The sequence below is a fragment of the Populus trichocarpa genome, chromosome 18 (genome assembly GCF_000002775.5).
Source record: "Populus trichocarpa isolate Nisqually-1 chromosome 18, P.trichocarpa_v4.1, whole genome shotgun sequence".
In the NCBI taxonomy this organism is placed as follows: Eukaryota; Viridiplantae; Streptophyta; class Magnoliopsida; order Malpighiales; family Salicaceae; genus Populus; species Populus trichocarpa.
In genome coordinates, this window is record NC_037302.2 from 11,519,087 (window position 1) to 11,545,554 (window position 26,468).

Consider the following 26,468-nt stretch of genomic DNA (forward strand, 5'->3'; position numbering starts at 1 on the left):
AATAATTTCTCAACTAAATGTAGAATCTTCTAATGTCTCTGTTTGTTCTTGTCCTGATCAAGTATCCTGTATCTGTTGTTCAAGAGAAAACAACCATCTTGTGTCTCAGGTTTGGTGTTTTTGCATATGTGGATAAACATCTCAGATCTATTTTCTGCAGGCAAAATGCAATGCAGCAGGTTGAAAAGGAGAAAAGAGAGGTGAGAGATCAGATCATGAGTGAAGCTGGAGATTGTAAACATAGCGCAAGTGTTATATTTAATAGATGATTCTCGTTGATGCTGGAGTTCTTTATACTTGTTTCTGTGTTGCTTTTTTGTATGATGGATCCACTTGTATCAGTTTTCAGGTGGTGATTTCGGCCTCTCTCGAGCTTCTACTTCAGTATTTATCCTGTCGGGTTCGATAGAATCTATGCTTTATTTTTATTTTATTTTTTTCTCTAGTTTAGCTTCTAATTTGCTTAGTCTTTCTTTCGAGGCTGCTTTGTTATTTTATATGCTTTTTGCCTCTTTATCCAATCGTTGTTCTTGACTCAAGTTGTCAAGGCTAGAAAAATAGTTTTATTGTACGAGAGACAAATCAGTTTAAAAGGAACAAATTCTTAACTCCATTGTTAAGGCTTATTTAATGTTTAGGTAACTTAGAAACAACCTTCTGTATGATTTGGATAGCAGAGAATTAACCAAAAAAAGTGAAAGAAGAAGTTGTGCACGACCAAGATAGTTGGTCAATCGCGATTAGAAATCCCATCGGAATGATAGATAAGTGGGAAATCAACAGCAGGAAGGTGCCACCACCATAGCCCACTGGTTTGCAGACGAAATTTGGATGATTTATGATCGATCGGAAGATGCATGTTTGTCCCATAACAGAGGCCGTCAAGGGAGCACAGCAAAACAAGGGTGTCAAAAAGGGTGGTGGTTAACAAGTCAAGCACAATTGAACGGTAAAGCCGATCACCGTGGCAGTCAATAAAAGAAGAACCATAGCTGGAAAGAAGCGAAAGGCAGTTCACAAATCATGACATAACAAGGAGACTGGAAAGAAGCAACTCAAGTTGAAGGTTAACAAAGTATGGACCATTTGGACCATCTCTTAAGAGTCACTTGCAGATACAACATATGAAGTCATATATGCTTCTACTACTAGACATGCTCCCCTAAGCAGTCAACAAGAATGGAAGGGGTGTTCAACTTAGAAACACACACACACACACACACCCCTTGTGAACTCAAACTCATCTATCATTCACAGAATGATGATATGATCAGAGAACCATCTTGCAGGGTAACAACTAACAAAGCAACTTACTGTACAGGTGACTGTACAAAAAGGTTCTTGGATGCCGACGTCAAACCCGGAACAACTGGGCCTTCGAGACTTCCAAACCCAACTATTCCATGCAGTCCTAGACATACACAATAATAATTCATGGATAATGAGGCTTGACATTAAAACCTATCTACTCATCATCATCATCCAGCTCAACAAGCTGTGCTCGCCTCTCAGCAGCTTTCTTCCTAATAAAGAACCCCCACCTCATTGCTGCCTTGATCTTCAACCATCCCACAACAGCTTTACCTGGACGTGAGCGGTCCTCGTCATAATTTGGCATAGGAGATGCCATGTAAGGTGGGTAAGAAAAGCCATCTTCAGGTACATTGGCATGGCCCCCCATACTGAAGAGTCGGAGCAAGTGTTGCATATCTTCATTCTCAAGCATCTCATGACTTCGTATGCGAATCTCTTCCTCTGAAAAGAATTCGTCAGCGCTCTTGTCTCGGTTGCTGGTCCAGTCATCAAAAGGATTAAGATTAGTTGGCTGCATGGAAGAACCAATTGTTTGAAAACCTGAGGTAGATGACTGTGGAGGACCAAGGGCCAGGCCAACAGCACTGTTATCATTTCTAGTGCTTAGGAGTTGTTGAGGATTGCTGATCAGTTGTTGATGTGGTGCGAATGAGTTACTGCCAAGCTGTGTGCGGGAATCAGGATTTACAAGCTGTGACTGCATTGAGTATCCCGATACCAAATTATCATTGTACCCTGTTGCCAGAAAATCAGAACCCAATGATGAGAAAACAGTAAACAATTGAGTTAACAATTAAAACATGATTTTCTGATTTGACATCTGCAGTTGATAGCACTTACCTCCTGCTTGTAGGGCTGAATGAACAGAAGACTGCTCGGTTGGAATTGAAGCTGGCAAGCGTGGTAATTGCACTTGGTGGCCTGAAGGATTAGAGTAACCTATTTGATTGATCTGATGTTCATTTTGGGATACACTTACCCTCCTATTTTGATTGAAGTTCAGAAGTGACTTGCCATCATACTCAACGACCATATCCCAATTGTCATATGCTTTCTTCACCAATGTATCCACATAGATCTGGAATTAATTTTCAATGAGCGAAATTATTTTAAGTGAGATAATCAAAACAGCAGTAAAGAGCAGCCCTTGCCAGAAAGAACAAAAAATGCGAAGAAGTTTATAGCTGCAAGCTCAAATCAAATTTGAAGCAGGCCCAAGGAAAAATTGCCTTGCCATTACATTAACCTCAAACTTGCCTACAAGAAAAACCAGTTTATGAACACATAGACTTGAGATTGATTAAACAACATAATAGTTGGAAGTAAAAATGGAACATTTAGAGAACTATGTGCTTATATGAAGTGCTTGGGATCAATCATGCAGGAAAAAAAAAAGGAAAAAGAAAATTTGAGAAATTGTTTAAATAATCCTTAACATGGAAAGTCATCTACTATGTTTACACTTTCTAACATAACCAGAAGTGATTTCTTCAAAAGTACAACCAGGTAATGTTTACACAAAACAAGTAATGTCCATTGAATCACACTAATTACTGATTACTCTTCTTCATATCTAATAAATCTGATTTTACACAATATTTTGGAGTCTAATGATAGGCTTGTAGATAGATTGGAGAGAACCTTAAATTTATGACATGCAAAGTACTCGCTTTTCTTTCTTTTCTTTTCTTTTCAACAAAAAACGTACTTAGCATGTACAGAAAATGCTAGCTAATGATTTTGGAAATGTATGTTACTCACAAGAACAGAATCATGAGCTATCAAGGAAACACTACTTCAGGAGGGACAAAAAAAATCAGACAAGGCATTAGCAAATTGTTATCTGGGACAAGAAAGAAGAATATGATAATGAGAGAAGAAGTTTGGGGGCATTTGATATATGAGAATAATTTCATTATACTGCCATTCACAGTGATTCCTACCTGTTTTTGGAAAAGGTTAAGTTGTATAAATCCAAAAAATGTACAAGATGCGAGGAACCGGTTGACTGGTTCTGGGTTTTCCAGAATCCATAAACAAAGTCATAAGGCACACATTTGAACTGAATGTTTAATTTGGAAAACCATGCAAGATAGAAAACATAAGATAGAGGTGTTAAATGATATCAAGTACTATAACAAGATATTCCAAGCTCAAAAATTGAGTCGTTCTCAACTAGCAGTTTTTACATATATTTGCCATGGTAAAGCAAGAGGACAAATAAGTAAATGGAATTTAAAAGGGGGAACTATGATTGAAACTACTGGGTTGATAGTACTATATGAAGGCTGTTAAGCAATGTGTTCATATACTGCTCCTAACAAATATGGAAACATGAAACAATACATTCTATTTTTTTATTTAAAAAAATAAAAAAGGAGAATGCATGATGAGGCCAACCTTTTGCTCATCAGAAAGGGAATTGGCTGCATAATACTGTTCCTCTGAAATAAGGCCATTCAGCTCAAAGATGTTGTTGAAGACAGCACCAACATTTCTTGAATTGTCAGGATAATAAACATATAGTTTTCCGCTAAGAACGCAAGTCTTTGCATGCTCCAAGAGAGCATCCCACATCTTATTTGACATGCCACCTCCCAGAATCTACATCCAACAACTTTCTATATTAGAAGGTAGGTACAAAGTGTAAAATTCATAATTCAATAACCGAGTCTCAGTCTCACTTACATTCCGTAATTTCTGAGAATCTTTGACTGCAAGACGAAGGAAGTCTTCAACTTTAAATATTCCTTGATTATTTAGCCTCTTGTGGAATGAACCATCCTTGCCAATTTTCTCCAATCTCCATACATCATCATCCAGTGCAGGTGGATAGTGTTTCTTGTATACTGTCAATTGGGAAAAAAAAATGCATATTCAAGAAGAGTTAGAACAGGAAAAATAATGAAGAGCAAAGCCATGAACTAACATTCCCCTCTATGGTCTTTAACAGTAAAAGCTTCTGTCTTGGCCTCACGAATGTGTATGCCCTCAGAATACCCAGAAGCAACCTTCAAGCCAAGCCTGAACTTCCTGCTCCTTATCCAACTTGAGTTATCCGTAAATGTGAGATCTCCCAAAGATCCTACCCCTTCTTTAAGTGTTACTTGCAAGTCTCCAGTCAACAATGGTCTCTTTCCTTCACGCTCTTTTACAACATGGCTTTCAAATTCTTCTTGTGTCCAGCCTTCATCAGCTTCATTGTTGAAATCACCTTCAAGAACTACAACATCTAGTTTTACAGAGGCTTCTGTGCCAGAAGTTACAACATGTCCAGTGCTCGCATCAACCAAAACAACATGGATTGCGGCACCCTGCTCCCCCTCTACTTTTCCTCCTGTGAAAAGGGGAAGAGACAACCTAGACCTAAAGTGCAACTGCAAGTTCCTTCCATCTGGGCCTTCAATTCGCTTCGGGGAAGACCTGTCACACATAAGAATAATAAACCACCCCTAAGGATGAAACCATACATTCTTAATTCTTACAGAAAATGAAAAGGACACAGTGGTCGTTGCTTATATATCAGAGTTACTAAAACTATAAAGTTGTATCTACCAAATTTTACAAACAAGATAAATTTGCTGCATTCATGACATCATCAAAATTTTGCAATCAATTCAATAGCAACAATTCTGCTAATATACTAAATAGTGTACACGCTTTGTTAGTCAACAAACAAGACTTGAAAACATAAAACCACCAGAGATTTCAGTGCATCACCTTTTTAACAAGAACTCACATGTAAGTCACATACACAAGACATGATTCCATTTCCAACACCAATACTTGATTTTCCTATTACTAAGTACAAGTTTAGTCAAAAATGAAAAATGAAGAAGAAAATCATAAAATTTTGGCTCGAAATTCAAAAAATATAACTCATATATCACAAAATGAACTACAACCAAAGAATGGTCAAAGATATAGTTTACCTTCCAATCTGTCTAGCAGGACCTATCTTTGCTAAAGCACGCTCCACTTCCTCACTTACCTGTTTGGCATAAATAGCAACACTGCAGTAAGAAGCCAATAATAGCTGAGCAATCAAAGTTGTCCTAGAGGTGCCCATTGACTTGGCTCTATAGCTGGAAGGAAACTCCCTGGCTATTAGGGTCAATGATGGTAACTCTAATTCATTATTCTGTTGCTACAAGACCTTCAAAAGTTCAAAAGGAAAAAAAGAAAAGAAAAACAGTACTCAAGCAGAATGACTAATGCAGAGAATTTAGGAGCTTGACTGATCAAGAATCAAATTTTTGCAGGATGAGGGTTTGCTTTCTTATTTGTAAGAGGTAATGTTCTGATGCTGTTGGGGGGGGGGGGGGGGGGGGGGGGGGGGTTCAATACTTAAGAGCTCCTTTAATGAATGAAACAGCTGGGCCTTGACAGTTCTTCACTCTCAAGCACCTCAGCTGCATCTTATCTCTTTCAGGGAACCAGCCTTGATGCATTGTGAGTGAGACAAGATAGCACATGATCAAAGTGATGCATCTTATCTCCAATGTGATTCCTGTGATCCTGGTAGTGATTTTAGAAACTCTAGTGTAGACTGGGGACTTTATCAAATTCTCCTTATCAAAATCCAAACCCTAAACTCGGATTTGATTTCTCTGCCTCTGCATTTTGAATCATATTTATCTGGGGTAAGTACAAAAAATAAAGGATATAAATCTTACAACTCTACGAAGAATTGGTTCCAACGATGAGCAGAGCTTCTGTAGACTATCCACCTTGAGAGCTTCTACAATTACACTGCAGAAAGCATATAAATTTACGTTAAAATCCAACTCAAAGGGAATGTCATGCAATGAGATACTTTAGATTTATCGTGTTTCCCAGTAATCACATATAGAAACCAATGAAAATAAATAATAGGAAGCTGCTCTCAACAAATGTACTTCAATTTCAAAACAAAAAAGTTCAATTTATTCGGGAAAGATTTTGGTTTGATGAGGTAAAAAGCATTTAGAGATGACGCTCCTTTGTGGCAAGCCTCCATTTAAGTATCATTGGTATTTACCAATGTGCAATTCCAACATCAGTCATCCTAGAAACCACGATGCATGTGCATCCGAAAATCTGTTCATTGTCAAATACACAAGATAATGTACTTAGTGTGTGGTTTTACTCATGATTCTCTTTATTTAATTCTAGTTCTGTTAGTCCGAGGAAATAAAGGTTTTACTAGTTCTGTTACTACCCATGAGATTAGCATGCAACAAGATCTATATATGGTTAAGTATATATGAAAACTAGGGTAGAAATCAGTCTATAAGGTTAGTGTTGACAGCTCATGAATGTCTCAGTAAGCTCCAGGAAAATTCTAAATTTGCTGAAAATGCATGCCCAAAGGAGAAAAGATCAGATACTTTCAGTAACTATTTATTGCAGGGAACAGTGCATAAGAGGATACTGTGTCCGGAATCTTCCAATGAACATAAAAGTGAAGGTAATTGGTTTTGGTTTCCCTTTCAATCCACTCCATGTCAATCAAAGAAAAGGCTAAACAGAAATCATATTTCAAGCTTCGTTGAACTTTAGTAGAAGAGAAAGATTAACCCACTCATACCCTAGATTTTGTTAATCCAGCTTAGAAGATTTACTAACCAATTCTCAGAAAAAATAAATAAATAAATAAATAAAACCAGGTCAATAGGCGTTCGTATCTTTCAATCTTGACCATCATTTCAAGCATCCAAATATACAGCTATGCTGACAACTTTGAGAGATAATCAGGTCAAAAAATGATCCAGCAGAACAGAACCCAAAGTAGCAGGACAGAACCCATGTTTACAGTTTTAATGTAATCAAACGAACAGCTAAAATGAGAGTCAACGCAATTCAACAATTAATACAATTTTCCAATTACACCAACATTAGATTAAAACCACAAATTTCAAAATTTAAACTGAAAAATTACTTAAATTAACATTTAAAATCAACTAATATTCAAAAGAAAAAAAACACACAATTTATAGTCATTTATTTTAAAATTTACCTAGCTAAAGCAGGTCTTTTACGCTCTGGCTGCTGCTGCTGCTGCTGCTCCCCCTCCTCTGCTCCACCACCTTCTAAGCCCCTTTTCCTTCTAGCCATGCTATTAGTTCTCTCCATATACCTAGTGTGCATGTCTCAAAACCCTAACCCCTTCTTCCTTCTTCTACTTAAATCTGCAAAACACCACTTACAATTTCACGCTATCAATCAATCAAAAATCCTAACTAATCAGACAGATCCACACTACCACAGTAATCTAGCTCAATTTCCACCAGAAAAACACACACAAATCCAAATTTAGAAACCAACGATAACGACTGCAAAAGACAAAGTAGAAAAGACAGTGATTTTTCCTCTAATTTTCACGCAAACCAAACAGATTTTGCAACTGAAAAAGTAATTATAGCGGCAAGGAGAACCTGACAGATAATTTTGGACTGCGAAAATAAAATGATGCGTGTTTGGTGAGAGCAAAAAAAAAAAAAGGTTATATCGAGAAAAACGAAATCATAGAGTACTGTTGATTAATTTAAATAAGTAAATACACATAAATAAAGTACTTCAGATTGAAATGGACTTTTTTCTTTCTGTGCATTTTTCTTTTTTTTTTTATATAGTAATTTGAATGGTATTTCTTTTTCACCCCTATAGATTCATTGATTCCACCTATTATCCCTGGAGTTTAAGATTTTCCAATATTATTCTTCCAGTTTGGAAGATTCAATGCTACCTTAGTCTTTGAATATTCTACTTATTCAATTTTTTTTTTATTTTTTCTATATTTATAACATTTTATGGGGATTTGAAAGGAAGAAACGAGATATAATTTAAAAAAAATTAAAAAAAATAAACAAGTGTGAGTTTTTTCAGTAGTTATTAGTAACAAAGAGTGAAATTGAAAAACATTTTAAGGCTACAGGACTAGTGTTGAGAAATTATAAATTAAAAGTTAAAAGTGGTAATTAATGAATCTATAAGGATAGAAATGTAGTTTACCCCAATTCTGGGGGTATTGTTTTGTTAGCATGTTGGTCTTCTTTGGAGACTCGTACTTAAGCCACAGAAGAGAGAATGATCACGTACTCTATGCACTGCTGTAATCCTTATTATTCTAATCCAATTACGTCACTGGGATGACTTTTCGTATGAGTGGTCTATTTTTGTTAAAGTATATGTAGCCCTTATTATTTTATGATTTTCCACTTTTATCTTTTTCTTAGTATTTCCACCTCATTTATTAAAACCTAATGGAAGAAAAAATCCACTTTCTTCGTCTTTTTTTATTTCATTTTATTAATTTCCTCTATTTATTTCATACCAAACCATGCCTGCAATATTTAAGAATACATATTTTTTTTATAAAATAAAGCTCACTTGTACAAAATAAAAAGAATTATTCAAAAATTAAATACAAAAAATATAAAACAACTAAAGTTATATAACAAATTATAATTTAATGACTAAATTGAAAACAACTAAAGTTTTGTAATATAACAAAGGATGGCAATAAAAAATAAAAAACAAAATGGCTGAAGATGACAAATCTAAAGAAAAAAGGACAAAGATGCATTTTCTCTTGAAGAAAGAGAAAAGAAAGAAGAGAAAAAAAAAAGGACCTCCAACAAGAAACCGATTATAAAATGTTGATATGCGCCATCTTATAAGAAAGAGGACATAGTGGCGCATCAAATGACATGGCGGAAGGGCATGTTTGGCCACCTGATGGGTCTGCAAATATCACCTAAACACCGCGAATGGCACCCACTCGCTATTGAGTGAATGTGACGCTTCAACACCTTTTTCAAATAAAATAATTGTTTCCCAACATAAAAATACCAAAATGCCCTTCATGAACCTGAGAATCACAAAAAAAAATCATAGTGAAAGTACAAAGAAGTCTCTAGACGCATGCCTTGATTTTTATCTTTTGTAAGGGTATAATAGTATTTTTATTATATTTCAAAATACCAAAAACCAAAAAAAGCCTCGGTTAACAACTCAATGTAAATAAGTATTTAAATTGTTTCAATGTTTTTGAAAAGACTAAAAAATCCTTAAACAACAACTCAAGAAATTGTTAAATCTAGGGACAAAATCGTATTTTTACGAAGCAAAAATATAAAATACTAACATATCCTTAAACAACCTTTTTAATTACTAATGGACTAATTGTGAAAATCAAAATACCGTTTATATCATTACATTTTTTTTAACTCAAGATAGAAAGATAATTTTATTGTAGTAATTCATAGTAAATCGTGTCTACTGCTATAATTAAAAAAACCCACATGGGTTAAAGTTTTTTTTAATTTAAGTATAGAAGCTAGTTGCATAATCACATGACACTTTTGTATATTTATATTATTTAAAACAACCATGTGACGTATCAATGAGTTAATATAAAATTATTCTAGGTTAAACTTTTAAACTAATATTATATCAATAATTTAATAATTAAAATTCTAAATCACATGACTCTCGCTCTTCCCAAGATAGTGGTGGATTATGCAACTTTCTAAACTAGAGAGTTTTATTAAAGATGTGTGCCGGTGGATTTATGTAAAACCACTGTCGTAGTTTCACCCAATAACTTGATATTTTAGGGTTGACATGGTTATTGATTATATCAGAATTATGGAAAGAAATAATTAATAATATATTAATCATATAATGACGTGGACAGATTTAATTATGTGTATAAATTTTATTAATTTGTTTCGTGAATTAAGTTTATCTAATAATTTTTCATACAATGATGATTGAAAATCCTCTTTTATTAATTTGTTAGAAGTGCTGAATATTTTTGTCTCCTATAACTTAATTTTATTTTTGTTATGTTATTTATCTCATTTTCCTTCTGCTTTTGGAACATTTGAGTAATATTGTTAATCATATCTTTTCCTTTTCTTTTAAAATATTATTCTTATTTTTTTAGGTTTAATTGGATATTATATTTGCAAGATTGTGTGTGTGTGTGTGTGTGTATATATATATATCTTTTAAGAAAAATCATATTTAATTGCATTACCTATATTATATTACCCTCTATATATTACACCTCTCATTATAGTTTTCAGAATGTCACATTTTTCTCAATTGTAAAGTAGTTTGTATTTTTAATCCATTTTCCCTTTATTTTATAAATTTAGATTATTTTCAAATTAATTTATGATTGAAAAAATAGAAAATATAATTCTTTATATTTTTAAATATTGCTTCAAAGAATAAAGAATTTAAATGCATAATAGCTTAACGAGGCGCTCTAAAACTTTTCTAAGAATTATAACAATTAACTACATAATAAAGATTTTTCTAAAAAAAAAGAAGAAAGAAAACAACAAATTTTCAAATGTATTGTTATAATTCTATAGAAAAATTAAAGTTATTTCTCAAACAAAAAACATCACAAAACTAGCTGAAGATATTATCTTTAAATTGAATCTACCAACTTCTTCATGTTTGAATTTCTCAATCATCCTATTTATTTAATAGCCATAAAACTCTAGGATTTTGATGATGCTTTGATTATCTCTTATATAAAGAAAGGAATTCTAGGGATTTCATTTAATTTAAACTGTAATTTTTTAAAGTATAGCAAGCAAGTAAAAAAAAACTAAATTATAGGATGATTAAGGTAATTTTCTTTTTATTTTGTAAGCTACATAAATAATAATTAACAAAATATAGGGATCTAGGTGAAAGATTGAGGAATATACAGGGGCTGAAATATAATTTGCCGGTTGATATTTTTAAGCTTCTAGAGTGTACTGTGTGTATCGTTGGATTGTTGCTTCAGTTTTGTTGTTGTCGTCCGAGAGAGGCATCTATCGTGCGATTTTAAAAGGTTCAAGTGATACCTGCCACGTCACATCAACGTGTATTTTATCGCTCGAGTGACGTCAATTCTACAGACGTCATTTGCTTCTTTTATACTTTTTATATATTGCATGTGTTGCTTCGGAGATAAAATGGGATAAGTTTCCCTGGACAACATTAATCAATAAATAATGTGGGCCCCATTACTTTTTTCATTTTTCTTCATTTTTTATTAATAGAAAATTGGAGACTTTTTTTTTAAGCAAATTAGTGGTGTTTGAAAATTGCAACCATAGTTTTGCTTTCTTTCGATAAAAACAAATTAAAATTAATTTTTTTCATTATACCGACCCAGAAAAAATACAGAATAAATCACAAGTTCAAGAGAGTTTAATCTCAAGATAAAAACAACATATTCCTAACAAAATATATATATATATATATATATATATATATATATATATATATATATATATATATATATAAAGAGCTAAGAACCAAGTTTTATATAGCTCAAAAAAAGGATACTTGTGAATTAAAATAGCTTTTATTCATCACAGATGAGCATCTCAGACCAAAGCATTTCCTACCATGGCTGCTGGAGGAAGCCTGTACAAGGTGATGGCGCTTGTGCTTCCATTGCACCCAAAGTGTCACCATGGTAAGATCCTTTAAGAGCAAGTACCTGAAATAAAACCAAACCCAAGTTACAGCAACTGACTGGTAGAAACCTCATCCCGAAAGTCAAAAGTACGTAAAGAATTATGCTTATAAAAGACGAGTAGGCTATACTATGACAATCCGGCCTATCTCATCAAAGGCTCTTGTAGGATTTCTTCTAATATACAAACAGATACTGCAGAAAGAAAGGGAAGAAAAAGAAGAAGAAATGGCATATAATGCACTAACACATGTTTCATCTACTGAGCCTCAACCATACGCCAAAATCATGTGCGCTAATTGTAGATATAGGATTTCTTCAAGGGTGTATGGGGGTGGGGTAAATGGCACTATATGGATGACGCCACTCACCCATGCTCCTCAAAAAAATGGCACTCCAAGGAGCCCAACAATGATGAGCATTTGGTGCAAGCTCTGAAGTAGGAATGCATCTTTGGTCATTGTTGGCCAATAATAACCAGCCCTTTGCATTCAACAATAAATAAAGACACCTCGGAACATCTGTAGTATAAAGCATCATCAATGAGCAAGTAGTGCTGCAAAGTAGGGATAAGAAGACCAATATCTCAGGATGCCTCTCAGGTCCTAAACTCAGACATAACCCCTTCTCTTTGGGACCCTCAAATTCAAACGCTCTACTTTTTTCTCTCTAACTTTGCTCCATCTCTCTCTAAAATTCCTACTTTTATTTGTGAATGAATGGCGAGGAAAACAAAAATCAACCCTATGTCTCCCTTACATATTGGAGCAAAGTCTAATATGTGTCCTCATCCCACTTGCTTTGCAACTATAACTTGTAAATTTCTTTTCCCCACATGTAAGATGTTTTCCTATTCTTCCTTCCCTAAGAAATGTCTTGTTAAAGATAGAAACTCCTTCTGAACAACTACATTTCCCTAACCTTATTAATTTTATTTTGTGCATGACAAGAAATTTAATCTAAAAAAATTCTCTAGAGTCCCGTTTGTTTGCTGGAAAGTAGTTATTTTTTAAAAGTGAATTCCAGGAAAGTGAATTATTTTCTAATGTTTGGCAGTGTAATGAAAAATAAGTTGGAAAACATTTTCCAGTATTTGGTTATATCATGAAAAATGAGCTGGAAAATAACTTATTAATGTTTTATTTTTCTCAAGTTTATTAAAATAACGAGGAACAAATCTTACAAATTAAAAAGTTGAATGAGAATGAAATTGAAAAAAAATATAATTTCATAAATTATCTCAAATAAAATAAATAATAATTAAAATAATAGAAATCAAATAAAAAAAATAAAAAAAATGAAAGATGAAGAAATTAAAATAATAATAATTAACATTTCATAAATTATTTCAAATAAAATAAGTAACAATCAAAAGAATGAGAACCAAATTTGATACATAAAAAATTTCAATAAAAAAATGATAAGGAAAAAGCAAATAACAATTATAAAAATGAGGATCAAAGTTAATATAAAAATTAAATTTTAAGAGATGAAATTGAAAAATAAATATTCAAAATATATATATATATATATATATATATATATATATATATATATATATATATCAAAAGTTTGAGGACCAAATTTGATATAATCAGCAAATAATATGATATTTTTTAATTTTTTACAACTTCCGGAAAGTGTTTTCCATCTAAATTTTACAAGAAAACACTTTCTTGGAAATCAAGCCAAATTTTTCTTTGACTGGAAAGTGTTTTTCATTGACCAACTTTTCTAATGGCAAACAAATAAATGAAAGTTTAGAAAATAGTTTCCCGGAAAGTGAATTCCGGAAACAAACATAGCCTATGGGATAATATAAATATTTAGGCTTTGTCCATTAACCCTTTAATTCAAGTTTTCTTGCAGATAGAGCTACACAAGTGACCTGCACATTCGTTATTGAATTGTTTAGGGTTGAATAAAATAAATAGCGTTTTACTTTCAAGATTGAGGGTGTCTCTTTTATATTGCTTCAAAATCAAGCGAGTCTCTCTTGGTTTGATCCCTTCAAGATCGAGTGTCTCTCTTGTTGGTGATTTTCATTTCTATTCTCTCGGTTTGATTTAGAAATTTGTTCATCTTGTCCTACATCAATAAGCCTATTCAGTTGCACACTCACTTGGATTAACTGATAGGGCGCTCAGGGTACACAAGGCTAATTAAAGGCAAGGTAGCAGGGACTAGCCATTAGGCCGAATGGGATGGGGATGCTTCGAGATTTGGCTTGGTAGATTTGCAGTAGGGCTCATGAGGGTGGTCCAGGATCACCCTTAACATTTATTAACAAGATCTGATAATATTAAACGCATATCCCTTCTAAACACATGGCACCTATCTGGCCTTTCAATATGCTATGCACTTGTCACAATCATGACAATCAAGTAGCCCATCCATTACCTCATTTGAAAACTTTTTACCATTCATTTCTCTTAGTAGCTTCTCTTTCTAATCTCACACTCTCTCACTTCATCACCTTAGTTTGCTGTGCTCTCCCCACACACACCCTTAAGACATATCCTTTTTGGATAATAGCACATAACCATCACCTTTTCCAAGTATTTCTATGTCATTTTCCTCCGCAACATCCTCGCTTATTAAAATTGTTTTTTATATCTCAGATTCAAGCCCTGTGATTGCTCATAAGATAGTCATTGGAGATTTACATGATCATTAATTTCAGGGCCCGTAGGATTAGTCGAGATGCGCACAAGCTGGCCCGGACACCCACGTTAAACTGATAAAAAAAAATTGTCTTTTATACAACTTGTTAGGATTTGATTTTGCTTTCCAATAATCATGAGTTCGAGTCCTCTCAGGGTTATTGAAGGCTTACATGATCATTAACTTCAGGACCCATGAGATTAATCGAGATGCGCGTAAACTTACCCGAACACCTACATTAATAAAAAAAATTAAAAAAATAAATAAATAAAAATTGTCTACTCTTTCCTATCGAGCCTCTCTAAAGTTCTTGTTTTCTATTTAAGCATTGTTAATACACAACTCTATCTTGGCCCCTTGCACCTTTGAAAGACTCTTGTATCCCACTAATAATTAATAATATCAAGTAGAATACAAAAGCATCTTACATGGAATGATTGTCACACTCGTATTATCTTAGCTATGAAAAGTGTCCTAATGTAAAGCTACATTTAAGCAAATACTCTATTATAGCAAATACATTTGGACAACTAAATTTAAAATTGAAACACACCTAGATGGGACAAGTGGTCAGATTTTAACGTCACTTGCAAAACTACCTTGTAACTATACTGTTTTCATTATACAAAAAATATGCTTGCAGGACTCCTACAACTGCTAGGTCCAAGGCAAATTGTGCTGCAAGTATGATCATTGTCTAAACCACCCCTACTAGCAACTAACCATCTGAAAGAAAAGAAAATCAACATACTTGGGAAAAAAGTCCAGCACATCAGAATTACCATTTTTTTCTGAAACCAAAATTTCTACTATTTGTTAAGGAACGATTTCAATTGCTGTTGATCCATTATCTGAATAGTATGTCCTTGAAGCCCACCCTGCAAAATTACAATCCTAAATAATAAGTTGGGTCTATCTAGCATATATTAAGAAAAGGATAATTATGAAGCAGTTCAAAATGGATAACTTTAATGCGGTTAAGAAGTTATAACATAAGCGATAGATGTAAAAGGACATGCTATCACATCTGAGTCACCAGGCACATATGAGTTTTTATTGTTGATTAAGCATGAGTTAATCAACAGGAAGAAACTAATCATATTATATCACATAAAATGCTTGAAAAATCAACAAACTGCAGAATACAAATACTGACCTTTACCTACACCCTCAAGCAAAAGCTCCGCATGTTCCAACGCTGGCTCGTAACCATTCTCTGGAAACAGTACATGACCATATCTTGCAGCAGTATAACCCATATCTCTTGCAAGATCAGTCTGAAACCACCTAAACAAGTAACCACATTAAAGAACTTCAGAAAAGTGACCAAATGGTGCGGATAAATTGTGCTGTACAGTTATACTATTTAACTCTTTTTTAGATTTTTAGATGTGTTTAGGGACAGGTTCAAAAAACTGATATGCAGCAAACAGTTGTTAAATCTTTTTTCTGGTTATTTTTTGTCATAAATCTAGATTCCCCATTTCGATAGGTGATAGAGTTTGTAAGGAGGACCTTATGAATGGAATAGCTTATTTACTAGTAGGTGAGTCAATAACTAACACAAAATGCAATCTTAACACAAGGCTGTAGCCACCACACATTTTATGAATGCAGTTGTATATTTCTCAGGTACTTGCACTAATTTCTGAAAGAGAGGAGGGTCAGAACCATAAGAAAACTTCCTAATACTCAAAATAAACAATTAAAAGAATCCTGCTTACTGAATGATCTTCAGAAGTCCCCGAAAAGGAACTTCCACTAGTTTTATAAAAATAATTTTTCTGCTCTTTCCAAAAAACCATCTACTTCCAGCAACAGAAAGGAAATGGACAGCACTAATTCAAATGATTGAGATATATTTGATAAAAATGTAAACCTAAGAAACCATTTCCTGAATAGTCACATCTATAGGCACCAATAACTTCACTTGGTGCATTTTAGAAAGCTGACATAATTCCAAATGACAACAAACTCTCTCACTCCATTCTCTATCACTCGCAACAATATCCCTTCAACTAAACAGAGCCAAATTAACAGAATCTCTTTTTACTTCTACATAAAATTGCTTCTTTTTTAATGTTAATTTTTATTTACAAATAGTTAGTTTGTACTATCTTGTTAATTACAGCTAAATTTGCTAATATTTTAATTTCATAGAAGATGCCACTCCACATCAAGCTTACCAATTAGAATACAAAATTATATTCAGACGTCAAGAAGGTGCATGTTCATCAGTAGATCTAACTAAATCATTATGTAAAAATAAAAATAAAATACATCTTTTGAACAGAATTAGTATAACGTAGATGAAACTTGTATTTACAATAGAAAAGACAAGTCAGCAGCAAAGATTCAAAAATAGTTTCTAAATGCAGATTATAGTTGTCCTTGGACCCTATGAAAAAATCTAGTTCACAAGAAAAACAGCACGAATAGATTACTAGAGAATTGCATACCAGTGGATCATAAGAAAAATGTGAGACCCATTGGTGGATTCCATTAATCAACCGGCTCATGATTTTTGACGAGGGGCATTTTCTTCATTATTATTGACATAATAATGTTTATTGTATTATTTGTCAGTTAATATCACAATAGGTTAACCTTTTTTATATGCAAGAGTGGAGGCCATCTAGGTGTTTGGGCGTTGTATTGGCTCAAAAGCATAAACTAGATCATTGGGAACAAAAGTTTGATAGCTTGGATCGAGCCATAATAGATCTAATTTGGCTAATGAAGCACGCAAACAGGAATCGCAAAAGAAGATGAACATGCTTAGAGACATATCTCATGGCTGACCTTACCTAAGACCTATTCTTGAAATTCCACCTAGACAACCACTTGTCTGTGGAGAGGAGTTTGGTGAAAGCAAAATTTTAAAGTTATCTAATTATATTGAAGATAACATAACCAAAGTGGGTGCTGACAAACAATTTCAATCTTTGGACCTTAGGTTGGAAAACATGGTGGCAAATGATGATCTTTTAGTCATGAATAAAGATCTTACAAACAAGGAGACATGGTAATTTCTAATAATTCTCCTAAAGATATTATGAAAGATTATGTTGAAGTTTCTTTGTATATAAAGGTTGAAGTATTGGAAGTCATAATGATGAGAATGTCAAGTTTGAAGTAAATGAACGTGCAAAGAACCTGCAAGTGGACTTCGTAGGAACAAAAAATTATAACATAAAATATGGATTTGTCTTTAGCATGCACACATCATAAATTAAATTTTGAAGTTCGCAAGTCAAAAACAAGCTACTTCATGAATATGGTAGCTACAATGCTATATTCAAAGTATTTAATTCTTTGAGATGGAAGCGTTCAATTTTTTGCAGACAACTTAAGAGCAAGTTTTTTGGAAGTAGAGTGGTAGGGCACTTTCTTCATTATTATTGATATAATAATATTTATTGTATTATTTTCTTAATTGTTTAAGATTTTCTAGGTTTTAAGGGGTTAGAAAAGAAGTTCACAAAGAAACCTGAAAGCATTTCATATGAAGCTTGAAGTTGTTGTTTTTCTATTTTAATTATTTTCTAGTTAATTTTGAATTTTAATTATTTGTTTCTTACATAGATTAGGACTTTTAATTTAATTAGTATTTTGTGATTTTTGATATCTTAATACTAGATGGATTCTATTAGTTAAATAAGTTTTAAATAGAAATCCTTTTTTATAAAGGATTTTTGGTCTATGACTAATATAAATAAAGATGTCAATTTTATTTTGAGAGCATTCCGATTATATTCAGGTTTTTAATAAAATATCAAAGATTTTTTCTATTCCTCCTCTATAGTGTTTAGGGTTGTAAATTTTAGACTTGAGAATCCAAGCTTTTATCCATGCCATGACAATTTTCTTGTAACTTATTCTTGTTTTTTTTTTTTTTTCAAAATAGAATTTCTCACCTTAAAATAATTGATTTTTTTTTCTAAAGAAGCATGCATTGCTGAAAAGATGAGGAAGTATAACATAATAAAATAGGAATCCTTAACGATAGAAAACCAGTCATGTGCCATAAAGATGACCTGTAGAGCAGCATCAGGTCCTTGAGTCCACCAGCTAGCGCATGCATCAAATTGTTGTGTAACGAACCAATTGTCCTGGATCTGAAATTGGGCCCCAAAAAAATAGAGATATAAGCTTTATAAGCTTAGAGAAATAGCTGATTTACATCACAAAATAATTATCACGGAACAAGAAAGGTGAAAACATTTTCTATATAGCAAACAATTGCAGCATTTGTTGGCACACTGCATATTTGATCACTTAATTAAAACCAATTGTGACTATTTCTCTGAGACAAAGAGATAAAATAGAAAGCCCAATCAAATATTATTTTCATGGGGCTGGGGATCGTAAGAAGACAAAAAAGGATTCCATATATATTAAGTTGAAAGTACATTGGTGAGCCACACATTTTTGGCAAAACTAACCTTGTACACAGCAAAGTTCTCGCCACATCTTGAATCAATAACAGTAACAGTCTCTTCCGGTACAAGTTTGTGCTGAGTAAATGGCCTTCACAAAATATCTCCTGCCTTTTTTAGCATGTAATTCAATCCCCGAATTCTTTCTGAAAAAGCTGATAGCATTATTTGCTTTAGAGAATTAAATGTTTCATCAGAATCACCAAACCATTCCACCAAGTCATTTGACAAATCTTGTGGCAAAGGTGGCAGCACAATTACAGGAACCCTAGAAAAATACAAGAGGAAACGGGAACAAAAACAACTTAAATAGACAGAGTGATATCTCAATTATGCATAGCAAGATTGCAGTTAAGAAATAACTGGTTCAAAATTATCTAGTTTAGAAAAAGAAGAATGATTAAAATTACCTATTTCGCAAATATGACAATAATGGCACCTCATTAACAAGGCCATGATCTTCTAAAACAACAGCAACAATATCAAAACCTCGAAGTTTTAAACTCTCGTAAGCTGAAATGGTTCCAGAAACACCACCTAACCTCCCATCTCCCATAAGAACACCAGGTAAGCGAAAATGCCTAGTAACATATATGGAAAAGAAATGAATTGACGAAGGAGAATAGTAATATTTTTTATATATCTTTGTAAACCACTGTCAACATTTTTAGTGCTGTTGAGTGACTGTTGGACTTGGAATATATTTAAGGCTTTCCTTTTGCAAGATAACTGAAATATGCAATTCTGCATCCAGGTTATCACAGTGATACCATAAGTGCTAAATTCATTGCCACAAAATGCACTGATCTTACTAAACCTGGTCCATTTCTTCCATGTAACAAGAAACTCATAAAGAACAGACAGAAAGAAGGGGGAAAAAAAGCTTCCTTTAATCATGTCCTATCTAGTTCACATTATCTGTGGGACAAAAAAGGAGCACAATCAACTCGACTAAGTTTTAGTCCCAAATTAGTTTGGTTGACTTAAAAAATTCAGTTCCTACATGCTGTTCTTCCATGTATCCTGTAAGATTAAAAAGATGCACAATTCAACTGCCAAAATGGAATGGTTAATTATATAAATTCTTTTCATTCCTTCCATCCTATCACGTATTCTCTGTGATACACCAAATGCACATACCACATACCAAAAACTTAAATTCTTGTTACTTTTTTCAGAAGCACGGACCTCAAATGAAAAATTATAACATACATTCAGTTTCCTAGGCAGAGAACAGGCACAATCATCAAGCAAGATATTCATATTCACTGCCAACTTGTTGTTGGGTACTTCTTTTTCTGGTTCTTTGGTCGGTAAGAGCAGGGCTTGAATTCGAGATCTTACTCCCTCTCCCTTAGAAAAGCAGCGTAGCAAGTGCTTAGTTTCATTACTAGGATTGTTTTGCTATTTTCCACCTCTCGTTTAGTTGCATTACTACCAAACCAATTCTCAAGGTTACCTTAGATCTTTATGGAACAAATAGAAAAAAAGCCCACAAGTTTGCTTTACTGGTGAGTAAGATTAACATGTAAAAATAAAATCAAGAAATTGCAGCCTTCAATTACAAGTTTCATTCGAAGTCAACATAGAATCAAGGACATCTTGTAAAACACCGAACAAAATTCTGAATCCCAAATTAATAACCAAATGTGAGGTAATCCTATAACCAGCAATAAACAATTAACATTAATTAACAGGAGAAAAATGACCACATACTGGTACAAGTCGCATTGCAAGGTCCCGGACGGACCCGAACTTGCAACCCCACCAGCAGTCTCAACCACGCAAAAAACATCTATTCCCTCCTTTCTAACCTCTGCTTTTCCCAAGGACTTCTCTAAAGTATCCAACACTAAAGAATCCTCCACTACTCCATTCTCCTTCTCTGCCGCCAAGTGCGGCGAAACAGCCTCCTTCCATGCATACAAGGTTTCACAAACTAACTCCGAAACCACATGAAACCCATCTTTCACAAACCTGCTTTCCTCACTAAAATTCAAATTATAAATCCCTAAATTCTGACCCTTGGTATTAGATTCGTCGCACAAGAGTGAATTAGCAGCAGAAAGGGAGGAATTGAGGACGGAATTTGAGGCAAAGAGAGAGAGGAGAGTAGCGGTGTGCAGCGGGGGAGGAGAGTTTAGAAAAGACGAAATGGGAATGGGAATCGGAATCGGAAGGGAAACCGGTTTGGATTGGTTTGAGTTAAAGGAATTTGCGGGGTTTGTTGCTGGTGAAGGGAGAGAGGAGGAAGGGAGAGGCGAGGCCGGTGGAAATTAACGTTTTGCCGAGGGAAGTGTTGGAGCCCCATATCATGGATGTTGCGAAGGAGAGTAGGAGGTGCAATGGCTGTGAGGAAGTTGTGGAGAGGAATTTGCGGTGGATGAGGAGGAGAGAGTGGCAGCGGAGGCGGCGATGGCGGAGGAAGAGCATGGGGACTGCTGAGGTAGAGAAACCCTAGAGGCTAGAGGTGGAGTGGAGGGAGAGAGTGGTGTAACGGCTACAGGGCGTGCCAAAATTTGAAATGTAGAGGGTAGTGCGTGGGGGCGGGTTGTCATAGGAGGATATGGACTTTTGCGATAAAAGTAGGTGAGCAAACTGATTTGGTAGTAGTCAGTGATTGGTTCGCTGTCTGACCTTATCTAATTAGGTAGTGTTTTATATTTGCTTTTCTAAAAAACAAAATTTCTTATGAAAGTATAAAAATAATATATTTTTTATTTTTTAAAATTTATTTTTATATCATTATGTCAAAATTATTTAAAAAATAAAAATATATATTTTCAAGTAAAAAATAAATTTTAAATTTTTGTAAAACATGGTTTCTACTTTCTATCAAAAAAAACAAATATGTTTTAGGTAGTGTTTAGAAATGTGATAATAGTTATTTTTCAAAGTATTTTAACTCAGAAATTCATCAAAATAAAAAAAAATTATTTTTTAAAAATTATTTTTTACCTCGCAACTTCAATCCAAAAACATAAAAAAAATTAATTTTAAGCAAAAAAACAAATTTCAAAATTTTGTAAAGCATGGTTTCTACCACAAAAACAAATGCGTCTTTAGGTGGTGTTTGAGAGTGTGGTAGCGGTTGTTTTTCAAAGTGTTTTTCACTAGGAAATCTATCAAAATAATATTTATTTTATTTTTAAAAAAGTATATTTATCACCGTATCAAAACAATTCAAGACATAAAAAATAAAATTTTAAGCAAAAAAGAAATCAAATTGTTAGTCAATACAGTTTCAAACAGTTCCCAACAAGCAATTGACAATTGCATTATTGGTTGATTTTGACTTCAGATAAGAATGGTAAATGCTCGTATGAAATTGTAGTAAATATTGTTTTTTAAATTATTTTTTTTTAGAAATATATTTAAAAAAATTAATTTTTTTTGATATAAACACATCAAAACAATTCAAAAACATCTAAAAAAAAGTAATTTAAAACTAAAAATTTATAATTTTTAAAAAACATGATTGACCGCAAGGGTAAATTATTGTGAAAGATTACAAGGTGGTGTCAGCTTGAAGTTGATCAATGTATTTATAATAACTTCATTTATTAAATTATGTGGAGCGATCCACTTGCATCTCTTATCTTTTCAATTTAATTTTAACATTGAAATTAATGTCCATACCATGATCACGTGAATAGTGCGTGTGTTTCCTGTTCATGAACGCTATATTTTTTTTTTCATTGTAGTATTCACATAAACGGTGCAATTTCCTTTGCTTTTCATTTTTTTGTTCATCAAGCTTGATTTCTTAATAATTTCATCTTTCTATGTGATATTAACATAGTTTTATATTTGCAATTTTTTTTCTTTCCACATGTTCGTACATATGCAAAATGTCAAAGGACATCCCATTAAAGCTTGATTTTATAAAATATAATTTTAGGTTATGGTTAAAAATAAAATTAAATGAAGAATGACCAATATAGACAAATAAAAAAAATTGAGAACCAAATTATTTAAAAAAACTGAAAATTTCAATCCATGCTAATTTATGAAAGAGTATATAATTTAAGGTGAACAGTACAATCACCGCATGACTTTGTTTTTTTAAAAAAAAAACTAATGAGAGCATAAATGACAGCCACTATGTGATAAGCTCTCCCGAAAATCAACTTCTCTCGTACCTTTCCTCTGCAATTACGTAAAATTCATCCTGTTTTTCAGCTCTACCTACTCCTAGCTTTGTAAAACCCAGATCCTGCAGATGGCCAGCAAGGTCTCACGCAAGGTAAATACAAACATTTGTTTTTATATTTTAAAAGTATTTTTAAAAAAATTAAATTTTTTTATTTTTTATTTATTTTAAATTAATATTTTTTTATGTTTTAAAATCATTTTGATTTACTAATATAAAAAATAATTTTAAAAAATAAAAAAATATATTATTTTAATATATTTCTAAATAAAAAATATTTCAAAAAGTAACCATAACAAACAATATCGTAGATAAAAAGACATGAAAAGCACAAAGTAATATTGCAAGCAATTGAAATGGTCAAGCTCTGAAAGAAGATGCCAATAGAATCAATTAGGGGTAATTATTTTCGGTTCAGTTTGGTTTTCATCAAAAAATAGTAACCAAAGTGAAATTTATGTAGTGTTATTAAATAATAAAGATTGTGATATCTTTATTATTGGAATTGCGATCAAATTCCACAAATGCTACATCATCATGCGATATCCTTTTAATTTATGTAGTGTTATTAAATAATATTAAATACTAGTTTTTCGAGTACAACACAATTTTTTTAAAAAAATTTACAATTTCATTACAGTACGAGTAAATTTAATTCACCTTAAACTAATTTTTTAAAAAAAACAAAAAAAAAATTGTTCACGATTAACTGCACTGGTGTTCAGAGAAAAAATAACTAAACTTTTCTTATTGATTTTTCAAAAAAAAAAAACTGAACATTGCGACAGTGGAGCATGACTCCACTGTTCATTAAACAGTGCTGAACAAATAACTATGAGATTCTTCAATCCTGTAGCTGGACAGAAAAATCAGTGGGTTCTACCAAGTAAAATCAAGTTTGTTTCCTTTACCAAACATAAAAATATGTGGATGCGGGTGAACCTTACCCGCACCCACAATAACAAACAGCATCTAAAGACAGAAGTCATGATGCTTGATTTGATTTCTGTGTTTCCCCAAAGAAAATTCAAAGAAGACCTTGGAAGAATATTAAACAAGGATTTTCTTTTTCCAAGGAAATTTGAGAACAGGAAACCAACACTCAAGACACCGGAGCAAGATAGGAATCCCCTTTAAAAAAGCAATGCTATCCGTCCTAGCCATTCATGGCTACAAATGTCAGCCGCAAATGAGTGGGGCTTTTGCATGTGCCATGCAAGGCACGGTCAACACCACCATGTTGGTTGTACCTTGGCCTAGCAGCTATACCTATTTTCTCCTCCTCGCCACCACTTTTTCACACATTCTCTTTCCCTGATACATCTTTTGCTCCCCTTTCCTTTTTTAGTTTTGGAGATGGAAACCGTCCATCTCACACAATATTTTTATAATTAATTAACATATTCTCTGATATATTTTCTACAATCACACGTTTTTATATAGGACTGGTGCCAATTTTTTCTAGTCATACAGTCAAATATCTCCTCATTACTTTTAGCTAAAATATCACTAACTTTTACCAAATATTTAATCCGTAATATTCCAAATATTACTAGAAGGTCATACTTATTTTTCCGTTTTAAAAATATTTTAAAAAAAAATTTAAATTTTATTTTATTTTTTTTGCTTTAAATTTATATTTTTTTGGTGTTTTTATATCATTTTGATGTGTTGATATCAAAAATAATTTTAAAAAAATAAAAAAATAATATTATTTTAATATATTTCTAAATAAAAAATATTTTAAAAACAATACAATTACACTTCTAAAACCAAACTGACAAGTACACACACAGTAAGAATTATATACAACGGCGCTGCCTTCATAATATATATGAGTGGTGCCATGATTTACGTTACCTTGTTTGTATTTTTTTCTGTGAAGATTCTTCTTGTTGACATCCTTCAAGTTATATAATATTCTCTCTTAACTCATCATGGTTTTATGACTTTCTTTTGAAGTTAATTAATTGATGAAAATTATTGTAAGCGGAAATATATGTATTCAAACTATCAAGGGTATTAAAATTATAAAATATGATAGAATATTTGAAATTGTTTATAAAATGTATATGCTACGTACATATGAAGTATGCAAAATGATAATTTATTATTTTCTAATTTTAGATACGTTTTGAAAAGTATTTGTTGCATATAAAAAGTATAAAGAAGGCTATTTAGGTTTACATCCAAGTACCAATGATACAAGACTTTATTAAATTTCTCTAAGTATGTTAGATGACAAACCAGTTTGTTTTTATGTTTTTTTTTTTTTTGAATTTTTATTTATTTATTTTAAATTAATATTTTTTGATATTTTTCATATCATTTTGATGTGCTTATATCAAAATAATTTTTAAAAAATAATAATAAAATATTATTTTAATATATTTCCGAGCGAAAAATATTTTGATAAACAACCATTATCATGCTCCCAAATTCTCCCAACATGGAGGATGTGTTTCAAAATCACATGTGAAAAAAAAAATCTTAATTGATGTAAGAATTAAATTAAAAATGTTATTTATTGTTAAAAAAAACATTTGAAGAAGTATATGTGAAGGTTCAATATCAGTATAAAACAAGTAGAAAAAGGGTTTTCAAGTTATTTTTGGATTAAATTAAGAAACAGATGAGCTATTATCAGCAAAAAGTTCAAAATAAGAACAAATGTCAATTTAAACCTTAATATACCACCTCATTATAAATAAAGTTTCATACCTCTTGATTTCATATAGATAAATAGAAATATTGGACCGGTGTGCCTAGTTACCAATCAGTTAATTACATTACTAATTAATCCATTAATTTGCTAAATCTTGTTTAGAGGTTTTTTTTTTTTAATCCATTAATTTGTCAATTTAGAGGTTTTAATTTCATGGGAGGGTGAGGGGATGGAAGTTTGGAGCTAGAGTGGGCTATTTGTTATTGTGCAGTGGAAGAGAAATTTAATCGCAAATTCATAATTGACATTTCTGAAGAAGGATTAAAAAATATTAATTTTTTTTATAATTTTTTTATTCAATGTTGTACTAGCTTGTTATTTGAAGTTGATAATTTATTTTAATTTTTTATGTGTTTATTATAGTTTCAAAAAATATTCTATAAATTTGTGTTCAATTTCATTGAAAAAAACCTTATTTTTATTATTTATATTAAAAAAATGAAAGGATAAAGGTTATAACAAAATAAAAACAATGAATTTTTTTTAAATGAATAATGTGCTTTTTTTATGTGTTTATTATAGTTTCAAAAAATATTCTATAAATTTGTGTTCAATTTCATTGAAAAAAACCTTAGTTTTTATTATTAATTTATTTTATTAAAAACATGTATTATATTTTCAGTTAATAATTAAATTTTTTCGTTGAAGTACACATTAGCAATAGATAAATATTTTTTTATATTTAAAAAAAATTATTTA

General features: G+C 32.3%; 1 protein-coding gene and 1 pseudogene across 1 annotated transcript; both read right to left on the reverse strand.

The window, feature by feature from the left end:
* Positions 1-1,041: 1,041 nt before the first annotated feature.
* On the reverse strand, positions 1,042-7,891 carry LOC7461593 (calmodulin-binding protein 60 C). Its single transcript, XM_002325034.4, has 9 exons — positions 7,731-7,891; positions 7,313-7,484; positions 5,991-6,066; positions 5,247-5,305; positions 4,244-4,737; positions 4,003-4,163; positions 3,715-3,918; positions 2,155-2,392; positions 1,042-2,049 (listed from the first exon to the last, which is right to left on the reverse strand). Exons 2-9 carry the CDS (start codon positions 7,441-7,443, stop codon positions 1,466-1,468), a joined length of 1,947 nt encoding a protein of 648 aa, XP_002325070.1. The 5' UTR covers positions 7,444-7,484; positions 7,731-7,891; the 3' UTR covers positions 1,042-1,465.
* A 6,932-nt stretch (positions 7,892-14,823) lies between these two features.
* LOC7488989 (bifunctional dethiobiotin synthetase/7,8-diamino-pelargonic acid aminotransferase, mitochondrial-like) lies at positions 14,824-21,435 on the reverse strand (annotated as a pseudogene).
* Positions 21,436-26,468: the final 5,033 nt, after the last annotated feature.

What these genes read in the sequence shown, in the direction of transcription:
- LOC7461593 (XM_002325034.4), bottom strand. Translation starts at nt 7,443, where the DNA reads ATGCACACTAGGTATATGGAGAGAACTAATAGCATGGCTAGAAGGAAA. An exon ending in CCTGCTAGACAGATTGGAAG is followed by an intron (nt 4,738 to 5,246) that starts GTAAACTATATC and finishes TATGTGTGACAG; the next exon opens with GTCTTCCCCGAAGCGAATTG. An exon ending in TAAAGACCATAGAGGGGAAT is followed by an intron (nt 4,164 to 4,243) that starts GTTAGTTCATGG and finishes CCCAATTGACAG; the next exon opens with TATACAAGAAACACTATCCA.